We start from the raw sequence: 18,459 nt of genomic DNA, 5'->3' as shown, positions 1-18,459 counted from the left end.
TTTTTGGTTAAGTTGTTTTTGAAATTATTTATTAAATTAGTGTAATGAAATTTGTGATTAGGATTTGGTACCGTTTTTTTAGGGACTTTTATTTTTTTTTTGAGGTTAGGGTTTTGTTAGTTATTTATACCAAATTATTGATTAAATTAGGATGATGAAGTTTGTGATTAAGGTTTAATTTGGTTTAGGATTTTTAGTTTTTTTCAAATTTTTTGTAAGTTTAGGATTTTGTTATGTATTTTATTATGAAATTATTGATTAAATTAGGGTAATGAAGTTTGTGATTAGGATTTCTTATGTTAATTTAATGTTAATAGAAATTAAATTAAGTTATTCTAGGTTAAGTAGAGTGAGATTAAGAGTCGACGTTGTTGGAAGGCTTTTTGTAGTTTGTTGAATTAATTTAGTTTTACCTTGTGAGTTTAATAAGCTTTCTTTTTTTATTAGGATGGTACTATTTTTTTTAGATTAATTGGATTTTGCTTCTTTCGCATTCTGTGCATCCGTGTTTTAGGTAGGTTTTCTATCTCTAACTATGACTAATTGTTTAAGTTTTATATTAGACTTACTTTTCCTATGATAGCATTTTAGGACGGAAGTGGTAGAAGGTCGCATAAAGGCGCCTTCTCAAAACCCTTGTCTGCTGAAAAAGTGTGGAGTTATAAGGGATTGCGCACTAGAACGGTTAGGATTTGATATGTTATTAAATTCGTATTTGTTCTAATTTATGCCTACAGATGTTTTATCTATGAACATTATTATATATATTAGATGGATGCCTCTGAATTAAGGAAAAGTTCTGCCAAAATTTCGTTTAGTTTGTTTTAGAACATGTTTGGTTTGTCAGAAAATAATAATTGTATTTGGCAGAAGATTCTAATTTTAGGGCACTGATACACCACTATTTGATGATATATTTTGGACTGAATTGAGTGGGTTTTGTCAACTACTCTCACACTTATTCATGTAAATTGCATATTTTTGAGTTTTCTTCCCAATTTTGTGCTATGATTGAAAACATGCCTCCTAGGCCTTAAAATTGTTAATTTTTAATTCTCTATTATTACCATTCAATGTCGTGACGTATTTGTTAAGTGTTTTTAGGTTTATAGGGCATGAATGGCATAAAGGATAAAGGTGAAGTATATTAAAGTGGAAGGAACACAAGAAATTAACGACTTGAGAAGCGAGGAGTGTAACACCCTACCATACAGAGTCTTATGCTTAAGTCATAATTCAGAGATGGCAAGGTATTACGACCTCTAAAATAAAAATTTAGTACGTATAATAGTATGAATGATTGATTATAACTAGGAGCCTTTGTAGAAAAAGGGGTAAACAAAGAAATCGCAACTCGAAAGCGCAACACTCCGATCGATAACGTAACGAACAAGGATAACCAACGCGAGATTATATATATACAAAGGAGTGTCAAAAACAGGAATATCAAGACTCAAAATCCGGCTGCGAAGATAATCGGTTCGAGCATAGCAATATATACATATGATAAAATAAGGAAAACCCCAAAGGAAATCCAAAGGGACACAAATACATAAAACCTATTCTCCAAAATCTCCCATAAGAGGAGTCATCTAAGTTTGTATTATTTAATGGAGATAAAAGTATCTAAGAAAAACATATAAACCAAAACATAGTCCCGAGAACAAAGGATCTTCACAAATCTAGAAGTCTCCAGCATGCCTCAACGGGAAACTTCACGTCCTGCATCTGAAAACCACAAAATCCGCATGGGTGAGAACCAGAGGTCCCCAGCATGGTAACAGCTTCCACATATATAATACATAATAATAGAGGAAAACCGAAGACAATACTAGAACTTCCTCCAGATAATTCAAAGCTTATAAACAAGCTAAACCTTAAAAGGGCATCTGACTAAAGATTCTTCAGTCTAAAATAATACTTCCCTTTCCAATTCCTTCAAACCTCCCAACCACCAGCAGGAGTATAATGTAGCAAACACAGTTATATCAAACAAGAAATATACAAATAGGAGCAAATAAGGCATTTAGACAATTAGCAAGTAATATGCAGACAAATAGGCAATCTCAAACAATTCATATAGTATGCATATGATGAATGCCTGTCCCTAGTGGCTGATGATATCATCTGTCGGTTATAGAGCCAACCCGACAAGTCCTGGTAGCTAACCATTGGACTGTCCCTCTGTCACGCATCCCCAACTCGAGTTATACTCATCATAAACTTGATCATAATCATGATCTATATCCATCACCTTCACTGGTGAATATATACGGGGGCGAGCTCATCCGGGTCTTTCACAGTGTCCGGCCACACTTATGACATAGGGTCAAAAGAGCTTCGAGTCTCAACCTGGAGCACGTGGTGGCTAGCCACTGCTTCCTCCCAGGGAAACTCTCATCTCCAACAGTGGAAGTGCAACATTCACAATTCATTCAACAGCATATATGCATTTATACTTAGCCATAATAATGGCTCCACCGTAACATGGCAATAACCTAGCCATCCGGCTCACGATTAAATCCATAACCAGCCATTCGGCTCACGGTTAAATCCATAACCAGCCAATTCATTAACAATTACGGCCCTTCGGCCCATGGCATATCAAGCACTTCCACCACCATCCTTCGCATCTCACATAATCATCTTTGATCCTCATTGATCGTTCATTTTTCCCTTGCTTCACTCGCAAGTTACCACATTCACTAGCCCTTTTTCTCATAGCTAGACATGTCATAATGATTTAAGACATAAGTGGTGAGATCGGAGGCTTAGAAGTATGAAATTTGGCTTTTAAAACTCAAAAATCAACTTTCGGATGAAAACAGGGCCACGCGTACGCGCACTCCACGCGCACGTGTGGATGGCCTCAAAAACTCATCGACGCGTATGCGTCATGCACGCTAACGCGTGGATTAAAAATTAGCAAATCGACGCGCACGCGTCAGTCACGCGTACGCGTGGGTGCTCTCATGCCCCAGGCACAAAACTGGCACAGTTCTGGCACAACTCTCTGTAAAATGGCTGGGCATTGGGTGCAGCACATTCAGCGCGCCCGCGCACATCACGCGCACGCGTGGATGGCGCTTTCGAGAAGAACGGCGCGTACGCGCCAAGTGCGCCTACGCGCGGGGGGTCATTCTGCTAAAAATTTTCTAAGTTAAAATCTGCAGAATTCACAGATTCAACCCCCAATCTTCCGACGGACATAACTTTCTCATTTTAAATCATTTTTCACCCGTTCTTCAAACGACATGGACATCCCGGATCCAATTTCATTTCTAAACAGATTTGGCACAAAACATAGATCCGTAGTCCGAGTTATATCCCGTCAAAGTATGCCCAAAAACCATGTTTTTCATACAAAACCACAAAGTGCCATTTTCAAAACAAGCCATTTTCAACTCTTTTCAAAATCAATCAAAACATGCCAATTTCATCCCTTTTCTTTGAAATCAATCAAAATATATCAAATTCAATATCAAGCCTCCTCAACTCACACATGGACACTTTACCACAATTTACAAAATCACTATCCCATCATTTTAACCCACTTCACCCAAGTGGCTCAAACTCAACACATTGACATATCACACACTCTTCCTCATGCCAATTTTCAACAACACCAATTCCAATAAATCATCATTGTACACAATCAATATCATACTCACCATCAGCATGGTTCAACCCACAATTCAACCATAACCAATCATCAAGCATATATCACAACATGCATATTTCTCATACAACATACAATTAAGGCATCAATAATCATCATCACATATATGACCACATCATATATATCAACCACTCAACAACACCAACAATTCAATGCCTATCTTAGGGCCTCTAGCCTAAGTATTTCCTACCACATTACATATTAGATACGAGAAACAGAGACCATACCTTAGCCGATTTTCCAAGCTCAACCGGAGCACTTCCAAATCACTTATCCACAAGCTCTCAAGGTCTCAACACCTCTAAGAACAGATTTTTCACCACCAAATCCCTTTTCAACCTTTTCCAATATCACTAATCAAGCTCCAATATTCACACATACACAACCTAAGCCACAATCATCATACCCATACACAACATCTCAAAACCCAAACATCATAGAACGACAAATTACACTAGGATTGAGAATCTTACCACACCCAAGGTCCAAGGAGACAAGATTAACCTTCTCCTTCAAGAGAGTTGGGTCCTATAACATCAAAGAGCCCAAAATCTCAACATTTTTGCTCATGAAACTCGAAAACAAGGCTAGAAATTCGAAGAGCAAAACGTGGCTTACCTCAAGATTGATTGTATGGGTTTTGTAGAGCTCCCGCGGTGAACGCGTGACCGCAAACGGTACGGCAATCGGAGCTCTAGATCAAAAGTTATGGTGGTTTGAAGATCAACCAAGGGAGAGAACTTGAGAGAGTGTTCTTCCCTCTTGTGCCTCCAATTTCAGCGTGTTTTGGTGTTGTGTGAGGAGAGAGAGTGCTGAAAACTAAGGTTTTGGTTTAGTTATGTTGGGCCAAGGGCCCACTTTGGGTCCGGTTGGCCCGGTTTGGCCCGTTCGGTCCAATCTTGGTCCGAATTCTATAAAATTGGTACTGAAATTCTCGTCTCAATCTCCTCTATCACATTTAGCCATAAAAATTACATTTAGGGCTTTCTAGAATAAATTCTCATTTATGGGTTAATTAGCCGTTAATTAACCGGGTTTTACAAGGAGCGACGCACACGCATGGCGGATGCGTGCGCGTGACCAGGAGAGTCGTTCAGTGACGCGTACGCGTGGCCAGGTGAAAGGTTCAGTGACGCGTACACGTGGCTGACGCGTACGCGTGACAAGCGTCACGTGCTGCACTTAACATAACTCGCTGGGGCGATTTCTGGGCTGATTTAGACCCGGTTTCAAGCCCAAAAACGCATACTAGAGGCTGAGATGGAGCTGAGACTGAACACACTTTATTTTTTACTTTAGTTTTTGATTATTTTGGATTCCAGTGAGAAAAACTACTACTTCTTTATAGGGTTTTGGCATTCTTATTTTGATTTTGAATTGGATCTTGAGAGAGCGGCTGCTACCTTCATTCCTCATCATTTTATTTCTAGTTTCTTCTTTAATTCCCTTAATACTCTTTTCTGTTTGGTTATCGTATTCATGTCTGGATCTTGTTACTCTTGCATTTTATTAATGCATTATTGAATTATTTTTATGTTTATTTTATTTGCCTGTTTGATCATTGTTAATTATTGTTAGTGCTAATTTTGATTTAACTAATTTCTCATAATTATCATGTCTTTTATTTACACCTACCATGTGTTTGTGAAAATGGTATTCATGTTAATAGAGTAGTTTTTCCAACTTGGGTGGGGGGTTGAGTAATTGGAACCCCTTGAGTTGTTATACCCAAGCATTAATCTGTAATTGAAAATTGTTGGCTGGCTCAAATCTCACTAACTCTAGTCCTTTCCCATGAAGTGACTAGGACTTGTGAGCTAGAGTTAGTAATGCCCACTTAACTTTCCTTCAATTACTAGAGGATAATTAAGTGGGAGTAATAAACCTTTATCATTACACTTGGGAAAGACAACAAGTATAGAAATTCCAATTCTCTCTCCTAACCAAGGCCTTTTATTTTAATTAATTATCAACTCTTGCTAGTTATCTATTGCTTTAATTTCTAGCTATTTATTTTTCTGTTCTCAATTTCAAAAATATTTAGAAAAATTCTAACCAATAATTTGCATCTTGTGTCAACTCTTAGGGAAACGACTCGGGATTCTACTGTACTCCCGGTTATTTAATATTAATTGTGACACATTTGAAATTGATAGTGAAAATTTCATTGGTTAAGGTTGTACTTGCAACGATGTTTTAGAAAATACTTTTCAAAAATTATTAACAGGCATTTATCCGCCCATCAGGCACACTCTACCAAATTTTCTAAAACATATAATAATTTGTGTTGTTCGTTGAATTCTAGGGTGTGTGTTTCAATATGATTCCAAGTCATCGTCAATGGATGTATGATAAGGATAACGATGGAAGGGGGTTTTTAAAACCTGAATTCTTTGATGGGGTTGACGCGTTTATTGCACATGTCTTCAGCATGGAACCATTTATGTCTGAAGGAATTTTTAGGTGTCTGTATGAAAAGTGCCAGTTGACTAAGTGGTTAGAACCTGCGGATATAACACTTCACCTCTATCGTAACGGGTTCAATGATGGGTATTGGATGTGGATAGAACACGGAGAAGTAGAAAATCAAGGAATTAACTAGTCTACCTCAAATTTGAATAGGTCCAATTATTGATTAACGAGGGTTCGAGTGGTGAGAGAACTAAACATGGAAGAAAGGAGTTAAAAGGATAACCAATAGAGGTACAATGAGATAGTGTTTGTTGCAACAGCTATTATGAAATTGGAAGAGGCTAAACAAGAGCTTAACTCGGAAGGAAAGAGATTTTATCATATATTAGCATCTGCCGCAAGACCGTTGTTCGAGGGTTGCGCTCATTCGAAATTGTCACATGTGTTAGAATGATGAGTATTAAGTCAGAGTGAAATCATACCCAAGAGTCTTTTGATAAGTGGGCCACCCTATGCAACGAATTGGTACTTGTCGAGACCACTGCCAATGCTTATTATTTGAGTCAAAAGGTATATTGTGCAGTTATTCTTCGAGTGCATTAAGCTTTGAGCGAGTAGATAAAGTGTCACCGAGATATATATTAAAATGATAGAGTAAGAATAAAGAGGAGGCACACACATATCAAGAACAGCCACGATGATCCTTTACTGGAGTCAAGAAATAGGAGATTTGATGATTTGGTGGTTCAGTCATACAATATTTGTAAATTTGCATCAAAATTTGAGGAGTTGACTGCAATTCTGCATCGCGCTTATGATAATGTGATGGATGAGATGCAAGAATATAAAGACAAAAGTAAAGGACAATGTTTGTTATCGCATGAAGATGCTTCTTTGGATGATATTAATTACCTTTAAAGCCTGCCATGTGTGAGAACAAGAGGACGTTCCAAAAATAGATTGTAATTAAATACCGAAAAATAGATTGCAAATGTATCAAAAAAAAGAAAACTCCCAATGAGGTAAAATTGATATACTTTAATTAGGTAAAATTGTCTTTGTACATGTCAATAGTTGTGCTAATATATAATTTACTTTTTGTAGTTGAACTTTTTAGATGATAGATTAATGATATAGTCAAATTTCAGCATTTATTATGAACAAATTTTGAATTATCAATTCAGAGATTTAAGACAATACAATAGCTTTTTCAGTGTTTAGTCGAATGAATTTCGGTGCTCTGTTGTAAGCATTTCAATGCAATTCAGTTAATGTTTTTTGTTTTTAATGAAAATGAGATTTGATTTTTGAGTTGTGTTGTGTTGTGATATTCAATAGCAACTTTTGGTTTTCAAATTACTTTCAACAATTGTATGATGGAAAATAGCTTCACGTGTGAATGTGAATAAATTTTGGTACAGCTGTTATTTCTTTAATATATTCAATCTAATAAGTGTTAACCTAAATTCATTCAAATTAATAGTATGCAAAAAATCCAATTTTATAAAGAGTCAAAGGATATATTTGTTTTAACTAAACAGTACGCAAAAAATCCAATATACAACCAAGTCTAGAAATTCTTAGCAGCTTACAATGTTCAATTTATTTATTTTCTATATCTCTAATAAAAACCTATAGAAAGGACTTGATATTGCAGTGGATGGCATGGAGAATCTTGTGGCGTCAGATTGCATAATGGTTTGATCTCTCAATTTATTTATTTCACCAAAGAGAACCGGCCACCGAAGCATATTTCTGTTTGAAATGATCACCTTATTCCTAAAATTAAAAGAAATTTATTAATCTGTATTAATTTAGATATAGAAAATAATCTATGTTTAATGATACTTACTTGTTTTTAATTCTTTCATTTGTATTTTTGTTTTTGATCTTTTTAGAATCAATTATTTTCAGCATTTCATGACATATATTCTACAATCCTAACTAATAAACACAGTAAAATATGTTCAATAGAACAGTAACATAAAAATAGAGTAAAATTTATTAAATAACTCTACAAGAGCAAAGAATAATAGAAAGATCGATATTTTGTTTGCTAACCACTGATTGAAATATATGGTGCTTCAAATCCGGTCAACTTGTGTGTTGATGACATTAGCATGACGAACACAGAATTAAAAGGAAGACAAAGAGCCTTACAACCACTAAGTAGAGAAGTTTTTTACTATATTACATACTTAATACCATTACCATTTTCTCTATTGCTTGCTTCCTTGCTTACTTTTATTCCTCAACTTTTCTCTGACATAACAATGTATCTTTTGACTTAGAGATATTAATTAGATAACTTTAACATTGAAATTGATTAGCAACCCATGATTTTGTTGGCCTTAAGAATAGGGTTTTTGTCAATAGGAACAGTTCCATCATTATCAGCAAGAGCCTTATACTTGTCTTTCCTAGTGAAGCTTGTGCATTTATATGACAATGTTTCAGCAATGAGGCTCTGAATGTAATTGGCTACATCAATGCTCATTTTCCGACCTGACCCGCAAGTCAACTCCTTAGGCAACTTGTTCAAGAATGTTATCTCATACGCTGGGCTAGGGTTCATGAGGAAGAAGAGTGAATCCATCCCTTTCCACCCTCTAGCAGTTGTTCCATGGAACATGCTCATCCTATTCACCATTGCCACTGGCACCAATTCGTCGGTCAACTCGGCGAACAAGGCCGAAAACCTTAGAAGGAAAGGTTCCCTACAAGTTGTCCCTTCGGGGCAAATTACAAGGTCACCCTCTTGTAGAAGCTTCTTAATCATGGAAGCATCTGTGGATCGGTTGCGTCTTAACCTAACTGTCTTGATCGGTGAGATTATCTCTGAGAAGCGGGAGATTGAGTAGGTTACCACCGGTATAGGGCGACCAAGGGCTATGGAGAGGAAAAAAGGGTCAGTCATGGTTCTGTGGTTGCATACGAAGAGGAAACCACCTTCTTCGCAGTTGGATTTATTTGCTGGCGGAGGTGGCGTTCCTTTGACGGTGACATAAACGCCAAGGAGCCATAAAGCATAGTAGGCAAGTGACATAGGGAGGAGAGTTGCGGCAGCCAAGCGGAGGCAGGCTAAGGGAAACCCTAAAGGGATCCAAAGGAGTGTTAGCAATGCATTCAGAGGTGTTGGCTTTTGGACAAGCCTTCCATCATGAAATATTATGGGTTTTGGAAGCTTCCCACTTGGCACTGCCTTCAATTTTGGTTTTGGAAGGACACTATATGCTTCCTGCATGCGTGGAACCAACAATATACACACTATTAGAATTTCATTTTACGCAACCTAGCTACTAGCCAGCTAGTAGAACAAATTTTACTTTGGATTTCATAAATATTCTTTGTATTTTTTCCTGCTATAAAAATATTCTTTTTAGAGACACTCAAAACGTCTAAAATGTCTTCTTTTAAAGATAATTTTTAGTATTTAAAATTTAATATATAAAATCGATTAAATTATATTATTTTTGTTAAAATTAAGTTAGACAAATTGATTTAACCGAAAAAATGGTGAATCAAATTTTAAATTGGTTAAATTAATATTATTTTTTTTTATAAAAATGACTACAATATCTTTATTATAGAAAATAATTAAAATACTCTTATTATATATATTAATTTTAAAAATTCTAAATCCTAATTCTGTGATAGAAAAAATAAAGGATTAAAATTTAAAATTCTTAAAATTAATATATATATAATAGAAATATTTTAATCATTTTTTATAATAGGGTATTATAGTCATTTTTTATAAGAAAATAATATTAATTTTAGACCAATTCAAGATTTGATACACCATTTTTCTGTTAAATCAATTTGTCTAATCTAATTTTAACAAAAATAACACGATTTAATTGATTATATGTGTTAAATTTTAATTATTAAAAAATATCTTTATAAAAAAATATTTTCAGTCTTTATTTCAGTGGATCACTTTTTTAATGTTTTTCTCACTTTTATCAATTATTACTTTAATTGAAAAAGTATACAAAATAACGCTACACTAAAAAATAGTGCATGTGACATTTCTTTCTTTCTCTTGTACAAAATGCATGTTAAGTATTCAAATGCCTATAGATAGCCTATATATAGATAGTAGACGTGTGCCATTAAATTTTGTCAAGGGTTAATTGTTAGTTTATATTGTTTATTTATTTTGACAGAAGGGTTGGGGTTAGTTTGGAAAGCTTCATTGATGTCACATATTTATTACGCAATAAATTATTAGGCACACTGTTCTCATAATCGGACCGAAATGTTCGACTAGGTGAATTAAGAATATATTATCAAATTAGTTCGGTTTAGGATAAAAATCAGTTGATAATTTAAGAAATTAATTAAACAATCCATTAATCGATCAAATTAATACAAATTTTTTAGTGGTTAACTAACTTAAAATAATAAAGTATGAATATGATATTTTTTAAAAATTATATACTTTATGCATAAATATATTCGACTTAATTTTAATTAAATTTTGATTGAACTATTAAATTTATAAATTTTTAATTTTACTTATTTGATCATCGATTTAGTTTTTAGAACCTTATTAGATTTGGATCCATTGAAACTATGAACTATGCTACGTCCGTATGCGCTAAAATTAAACACTAAAATTAATTAAAATATATGTTAAAATATAAATATATATTAAAAATAAATTAAATAATATATATTTATATATAAATATATTAATGGTTAATTAATTTTAATGTATAAATAATATTTTTGTAATTATTTATAAACTTTTTATTGTCTAATTTTTTATAAATTGATAGTGCAAAATTATTTTACACATAAGTTACTGAACTCAAACAGATCATTTATAATACAAAAATATTATTTATATATCAAAATCAGTCATTAAAATTAGTTATTAATATATTTGTGTATAAATATATTAGTAATTTAATTAATTTAATTTTAATATATATTTATATTTTAACATATATTTTATACATGATTGATTTTAATACACACGTAATATAGGTTAACATAATTTGAACAATTATTAGTTGAGTGATAATAATATAATAGCTAAGATATGAGTCCTTTGAATGTCTTTTTTCAAAACAAAATAAAAAATAGTTATTATTACCTTGCACAGAGCCATGAAAGGAGCATCAGTGAGTTTATCTCCAAGTCCAATATCTGGTCTCTCATCACCAAAGGTTTGTTTTAGTAAATCTTCTTTATTTTTTCCAACAAGAACTCCAGGCTTGCGAACAAGTCCGGTAGCTCTTCCCTTATAACTTCCTAACTCTGTCCCCAAAACCATGTCCGCACTCAACATCTCCTTCAAAAATGGCTCTACCATCACCCGTGGATTTGCCGTGAGGACGTACTTTCGTCCGCACGACAAAAACACGCGCCATGTCTCCGGATGGAGGTCCTCAGAGTAAAATTTGGGGAGCACAGCACGGGCTACGGACTCTATACTGGAAAACCTCATTCCCGCCATAGAGGTGAAGATGAGGACTTGAATTCCCGCAGACTCGGAGACAAAGTGGTATAGAATGGCAGCCAATGGGGATGCCAAGAGAAAGAAGAGGAGCCTTAGGTACCCACCGACCTCAAAGGCTATTAGGGCAAAGTATGGGAAGGAACTTCGCCCTATGAGCAAAGTTCCATCCATGTCTGCCACAATAGTGTGGTTTCCTCTCCCTATAGAGTTACATTTTTCCACTGGTGGAAAAGTAGCAATAGTGTTGGCTGAACTATTTGCCATGTATCTATAAATGATAAAGCTGAAACTTAACTTCTTCGGAGTGAGAAAATATTGAAGAATGCTGGTTGAGTATAACAATTCCTTGTGTGTGTATATATAGAAAGTAATTGGTGCAGTGTAGAGAGATAGAGGAAGTATAGAGAGGCAATGGAGTATGTACAACATGTATCATGGGGTTTAGAGATATTCGATTCAGTTGGATATCAGATGTTTATTATCTCAGGTACTCGAATGGTTATTCTGTATAGTATGATTGTATTGTGTTTAAAAAATTATTAATAGTATTTTATTTTGAATGTTCATTTTTTAACTCATATTAGACCAAATAAATAATCCATTGTATATATTGTACGAATACTTCATTGATTTTCTAACGAAATTTAGAGAGATATATAAAGTGTTTCACTTATTAAATGTTTGATAGACAATAAAAAAATTAGTTTATATAATCAATAATTAATTAAAATAATTATATAATTTTATATGTAATAAATATATAATTATAAATTTTATATGCATAAAATTATATATGTTTAATTAAATATGATTTTAGTGATTATTTCTCTAATTTGCTGTTGTATTGAATTTTATGGAAAATTCTGTTTGAAATATTCACACATTAATTAGGAGAAGTTTTTTTTTTTTTGGTACCGAAGATGCACAATATAATATTAATTTGATCATGAAGTTGGACTTGCTGGGATTAGTGTTTATCTTTTTCTGTGCTTTTTGGATTCTTAAAAACAATTTTTTTAAGGAAAAGTATAGGTAGACTAAAAATACCTTTTTAATTAATTTAGAAAAAAAAAACACAAAAATAACTTTAAAGTTAATTAAACGTATTATACTGTCAAATAATAACAATTAAGATTTTCTTTGCTTAAATACATTTTAGAATGAGTAAAATTCTAAATAAAAGACCCTTGACCTGATGTCATGTAGAATAATTAATTACTAGAAATATCCCATTATAGGATTAAGGTTGTCTAGTGTTATTAGAAATTAGATAGTATCTCTAATGCAAACCTGAACTGAACGTATTAAACATTTATTTTATTAAAGGGTAATTATTTTTATTAATTAAAACGTATCGCTTTTATTGGGATTTACTTTAATTCAATAATTTTTTAGTTAAAAAAATTATAATAAATATCATATATATTAATTAATAAATGATATAAAAAATGTATTTTTGAAGTATATCACTTTTATCATATAAAAATAATTTTGAATACTTTTAAAAATTTCTTTATATAATCTACTAATAAATATGTGATTATAGTAAGTAAATTGTATAAAAATATTCTTATTAGTAAATTATATAGAAATATTTTTAAAGGTATCCAAGTAATTTTATATAATAAAAAAGATGCGTTTCATCAAAAAGTATTTTTATATAATCTTCTAAGAAATAAATGTGATGCTTATCATAATTTTTATTTTTAATACAAACTATTATTATTATTATTATTATTATTATTATTATTATTATTATTATTATTATTATTATTATTATATTAAAGTGAATCTCAATAAAAATGCCGTGTTTTAAAAGTTTTATCAATATGATTTTTATTAAAAAAAATTTTAAATAATTTATTTTATCCACAATATTTATATCTTATTTTAATTTTATCCTTAATATTTGATTTAAATTTTAGAATTTAATTTTAATACACTAATAATATAAAGTATTTTATATAATCGTATAATTATATATGTTTTTTTAGATAACCATTTTTACAATTAATATAAAAAATAATTATTTTAATTGATATGACTTTATGTAATTAATAATTAAATATACATATAAAATTATTTTATAATGACAACACATTAAAATTAAATTTTTAATTTTATCTCTAATATTTTAATAGATCTCAATTGTACTCTTAAGTGACACAACATATGATAATCTTACATTAATGTGCCATTGACACGTTAGCATCCAGTTGTCATATTATCATCTCCATTAATATCATTATTAACGGAAAAGGGTATAATTAAAACATAATTAAAATATTAAAAACAAAATTATAACAATTAAATATTATGAATATTTTTAAAATTTTAAAAATAAAAGATATATTTTATTCTAATAATAATAATAAATATGAATATATAATAAATTAATAATAAATATAGACTAAAATAGAAATAAAAGTAAACTAGCTCATTTAAAGATTAAGATAACCCAACAAAATAAAAGTATAATTTTTTTAATGAAATTTTAGGATAAAATAGCTCAGCAAATTATATAGAGCAAAAAATTACTTGAATCACTTAAAATAAAATCTGATACGTGTATCACCTAAAATTTAAATTTATGTAAATTAAATTAGACTAATTCAAATTATAATTTTTAGCAGTAAATCAAATTAAATAGAATAAATTTAGTAGATAACATTATATTTAGAGTAAATTGAAATAGACTATATCAATTTATACAAATATGGGTAAATCAAATTAGATGGGCTAGATTTATAAAAAGTTGAGTTTTTTATGGTAAATCAAAATAACCTAATTTGATTTATACTGTGGAGACCTACAATCATAAATTAAAATAGGTTGATCAGATTTACTAAATTTTTAACAACATATATAAATAGAGTCATTTTATATAATATAGTCATTTTAACAACATATAGCTAATTTGATTTAATAGCCATTTTATTTTGACTATTTTTAGACAAAATAAATAAAAAATTGATCATACATAATAATAATAATAATAATAATAATAATAATAATAATAATAATAATAATAATAATAATATTAAAATATGTTATTTTATATATTTTTAATTTAATAAATAAATATTAATTTTGAAAAAATCTTATAATTAAATATGTTGTTAGCTTATCTTTTTTAAATGTATGAAATACTATAAAAATTTGTAATGTACTAAAATTTACAAGCAACCGACATAAATCGAATCCACTAAGTTCAATTTATCATGTATTTACCTCGGTCATTATGTTATTATAAACTTTTATAGTATTTTTGACCACTTTTAAGTCATTTTTCTAATTATTTTGTATAAAATAAAATTTTTTTTGTGGTATAACTTAAATAAATTTATTAAAAAAATTATTAAAAATATATTTACTCAAGTTTCAAATACAATACTCTTCTACATAATTAATAATTTTAAAATTAAAAAAATATTTTATTTCACTCGAAACAATTAAAAAAATGATTAAATTTAAATGTAAATATTCAAGTAAGTACTCAAATTTTAAATAAAATACTCTACATAATTAATAATAATTTAAAAATAAAAATTATTTTATTCTATGTATAAAAAAATAAATTAACAAAATATTTAATTATGAGATTTTTATAAAATTAATATTTATTTATTAAATTAAAAATAATATATAAAATAATATATTTTAATTTTTTTTTTTTTATTATTATTATTATTATTATTATTATTATTATTATTATTATTATTATTATTATTATTATTATTATTTATTTTGTCCAAAAATGGTCAAAATAAAATGGCTACTAAATCGAATTAGCCACGCTCTATTTACATATGTTGTTAAAAATTGAGTAAATCTGATAAACCTATTTTGATTTGTGATTGTAGGTCTCTATACATATAAATCGAATTAGGCTATTTTGATTTATTATGAAAAACCCAACATTTCATAAATCTAACCCACCTAATTCGATTTATTTCGTACTTGTATAAATCAAAATAGTCTATTTCAATTTACTCCAAATACAATTTTACCTATTAAATCTATTCTACCTAATTTGATTTGTCGTTAAAAGTTATAATTCAAACTAGCCTAATTCGATTTACATAAATTTAGATTTTAAATGATACACGCATCAGATTTTATTTTAGGTGATCCAAATAATTTTTTTCTGCATTTGGTTTACTGGCATATTTTTCTATATGCTCTTTGTAACAAAAGATTTAAACTTTAATTTTTACTTCTTGTGATAATAGTAATAATTGAATGAATTTTTTCAACTCTAAAGATTATTAAAACAAAATTTTAAAATAAAATAAAAGATAAATTTTTAATAGATTATATAATTTTATATATTAAAAAAAGATTTTTTTAAATTCATTTCAAATATAATAACTAATAATTTTAATTCTATGAAATACTTTTGAATAAATCTAAAAATATTAAAATCTTAAAATATATTGTTAAATGTGAACCTTTCAAATATCAATTTACTCAACCCCTCTGGCTCCTTCCACTTTGCCATGTGTGTATCTGAAAACATATGGAATATACTAAACATATGTACTTTTTTTTTAACCAAAAAGAAGAATATTTGAATTTATAATTTTTTAAATAAATATAAAAAAATAATATTATTTGAGTTATAACTCATTAACATTAAACATGTGTACGTTTAAGAACTTAGGATAAGTGAATGAGACCAAAATAGGTTCATTAATTACCTTTCATTAAGGTGCGTCAATATTGCGTTTTTTTTCTCGGATTTAAAGTTTTTTTAAATAAAATATCATTATTTTAAAAATTATTTATTAAATTATTATTCTTTTCAAAGTATATTATTCAATTATCATCTTTTTAGTCATAAAAATATTATTTTTATTTATTTATTATAAATATTTAATAAAATTTAATATTTATTTTAATAATTTTATTCATTTAAAAAATAATTAATTTAAGAAAAAATAAATTTAAAATAATAATAATTAAATAAATATAAAAATAATATTTAATTAAATATTTTATATTATATATATTAATTAATAATTAGTAAATATAATATATAACAATGTAATATATTTAAAAAAACATAACGATGACAAAAATAACCTGATTTTAATTTTGATATTGGTTTATCATTGGTGTTTTCCAATTTTGTTGAAGTTTGGGTTGTTTCAATGTGATATAAAATTCATAAATTTGATTTTTAGATTTGTCATTTCAATTTTTAAAAAAATCTAAATATATAAATCTGATCAAATTTATCATTTTTGTTTTTAAAATTTTTTAAATGTACTAATTAGATTTTTCAATTTACTTTACGATGTGATAAAAAAAATTACATTTATATAAATTAGACTCTCTAATTTATATATTCCAAAATTTAAAATTAAAAAATTATATCTATATAAATTAGACTCACTAATTTATATATTTCAAAAATTTAAAGTTGCACATTGGGAATTCAGACCCTCATATTTGCATTGAAATTTTTTTAACTTAAAAAACTGAGAATTCGATTTGCTAGTGACAAATTAAAAAAAAAAGATTGATTTCCCTATCAAAAGAAAATGCATGCTTATTTTATTCATGATAATACATAACACACACTACAAAAAAAAAATATTGAGTATTCTTAAATTTATCAGTAAAAATACAAAAATAATCTATCAGTAATATTATTATTGAATTTTTCATCAAATTAAATCTAACGATATAAATTTTACTGGTAAATATTTAGCAGCAAATTTTACTGTTTATCAATAACTTGCGGCGGATTTAGAGGCAGATTTCGATGGTTCAAGGGACAAAAATCTTATGAATGTTATCATAAAAAAAATTGACTATAATATTGGTGTTATAAGTTGAGTCTTCGCGCCACTGTGCTATCGGAATAATTCGACAAAAAATATAATTTTTTAATAACTTGGGTGATCATTACCGTCGATAAATTCAATGGTAGCACCAATTTTTTTATTTTTCTTCCAAACTATAACGAATCCCGATAGTTAATAATTGATTATCGACTTTTAATTAGAGAATAATTAGTATTTTATCTGAAAATAGTGATTTATATAATATATAAAAGATCAAATATACAGGATCTAAAAACGAAATGAAAGTTTGATAAAGAAATATATAGGATAGAACTATATTAATATTAATCTTATTCAGATTCATCATTTTCTTCCTCTAATTTATCATCCTCCTCTTCCAAAATAATTTTCTGATCATCGAGCCCATCTTCTTCTTCTTTATCTGCATCAACCTCATCTTCTATTCTTGAAGATCATCGTCGTCTAGTGGTTATGTGTCATCGTCTACCTTAAGATTAATGATATTATTATCTATAACAGCAGCCGACCTAAAGATAATCAAATCACTAGTATCAACCACTTTTTTTAAAAGAGTTGAGTCATCAATTTGAAAAAAATTTTGACCTTCTATTCCATCAGACTTGATGTGATTTTTTTGCTTAGTTTTAACCACAATCACCCAACTAGATTTATATAACTTCGGATAAAATAAATAATATACTTGTGATACATTTTGAGGTAGAATATAAAAAGATTATAATGCTTATATTTTTCAGTTATATTTACTTTAAAAATATTGTAGTCCTTGTAATTAACTAACAATATTTAAAAATGTATTAACGAAAAATAAAATATTAGACTATTAGACTAAAAATATTAAATTATTGCCTTAAAGAGTTAATAAATACAAATTAAAATTGCGCCCTTCAAACTTTTCTCTTAACATTTTATACAAAAATATAATTATTTACTATTTTACATATTATTTCTTATTTTCACATCAAATGTAAGCGAATTTGAAAATATATATTTCCTACCCTAAATTTACAGTCACGATAAGCAAAAATGAAAAAAAAAAAATATTTCAATGCATATTTTTTTAACAC

At 29.0% G+C, this 18,459-nt stretch overlaps 1 protein-coding gene across 1 annotated transcript; it reads right to left on the bottom strand.

The window, feature by feature from the left end:
- Positions 1 to 8,158: 8,158 nt before the first annotated feature.
- Positions 8,159 to 11,875, bottom strand: LOC112717873 (glycerol-3-phosphate acyltransferase RAM2-like). The gene is made up of 2 exons (XM_025769801.3): positions 11,196 to 11,875; positions 8,159 to 9,329 (listed from the first exon to the last, which is right to left on the bottom strand). The coding sequence occupies exons 1-2, from the start codon at positions 11,823 to 11,825 to the stop codon at positions 8,418 to 8,420; spliced, it is 1,542 nt and encodes a 513-aa protein (XP_025625586.1). The 5' UTR covers positions 11,826 to 11,875; the 3' UTR covers positions 8,159 to 8,417.
- Between the last annotated feature and the right edge of the window lie 6,584 nt (positions 11,876 to 18,459).

The sequence above is a fragment of the Arachis hypogaea genome, chromosome 2 (genome assembly GCF_003086295.3).
Source record: "Arachis hypogaea cultivar Tifrunner chromosome 2, arahy.Tifrunner.gnm2.J5K5, whole genome shotgun sequence".
Lineage (NCBI taxonomy): Eukaryota > Viridiplantae > Streptophyta > Magnoliopsida > Fabales > Fabaceae > Arachis > Arachis hypogaea.
Note: the sequence above shows the minus strand (reverse complement) of the source record. Positions and strands in the feature narration are given on the sequence as shown.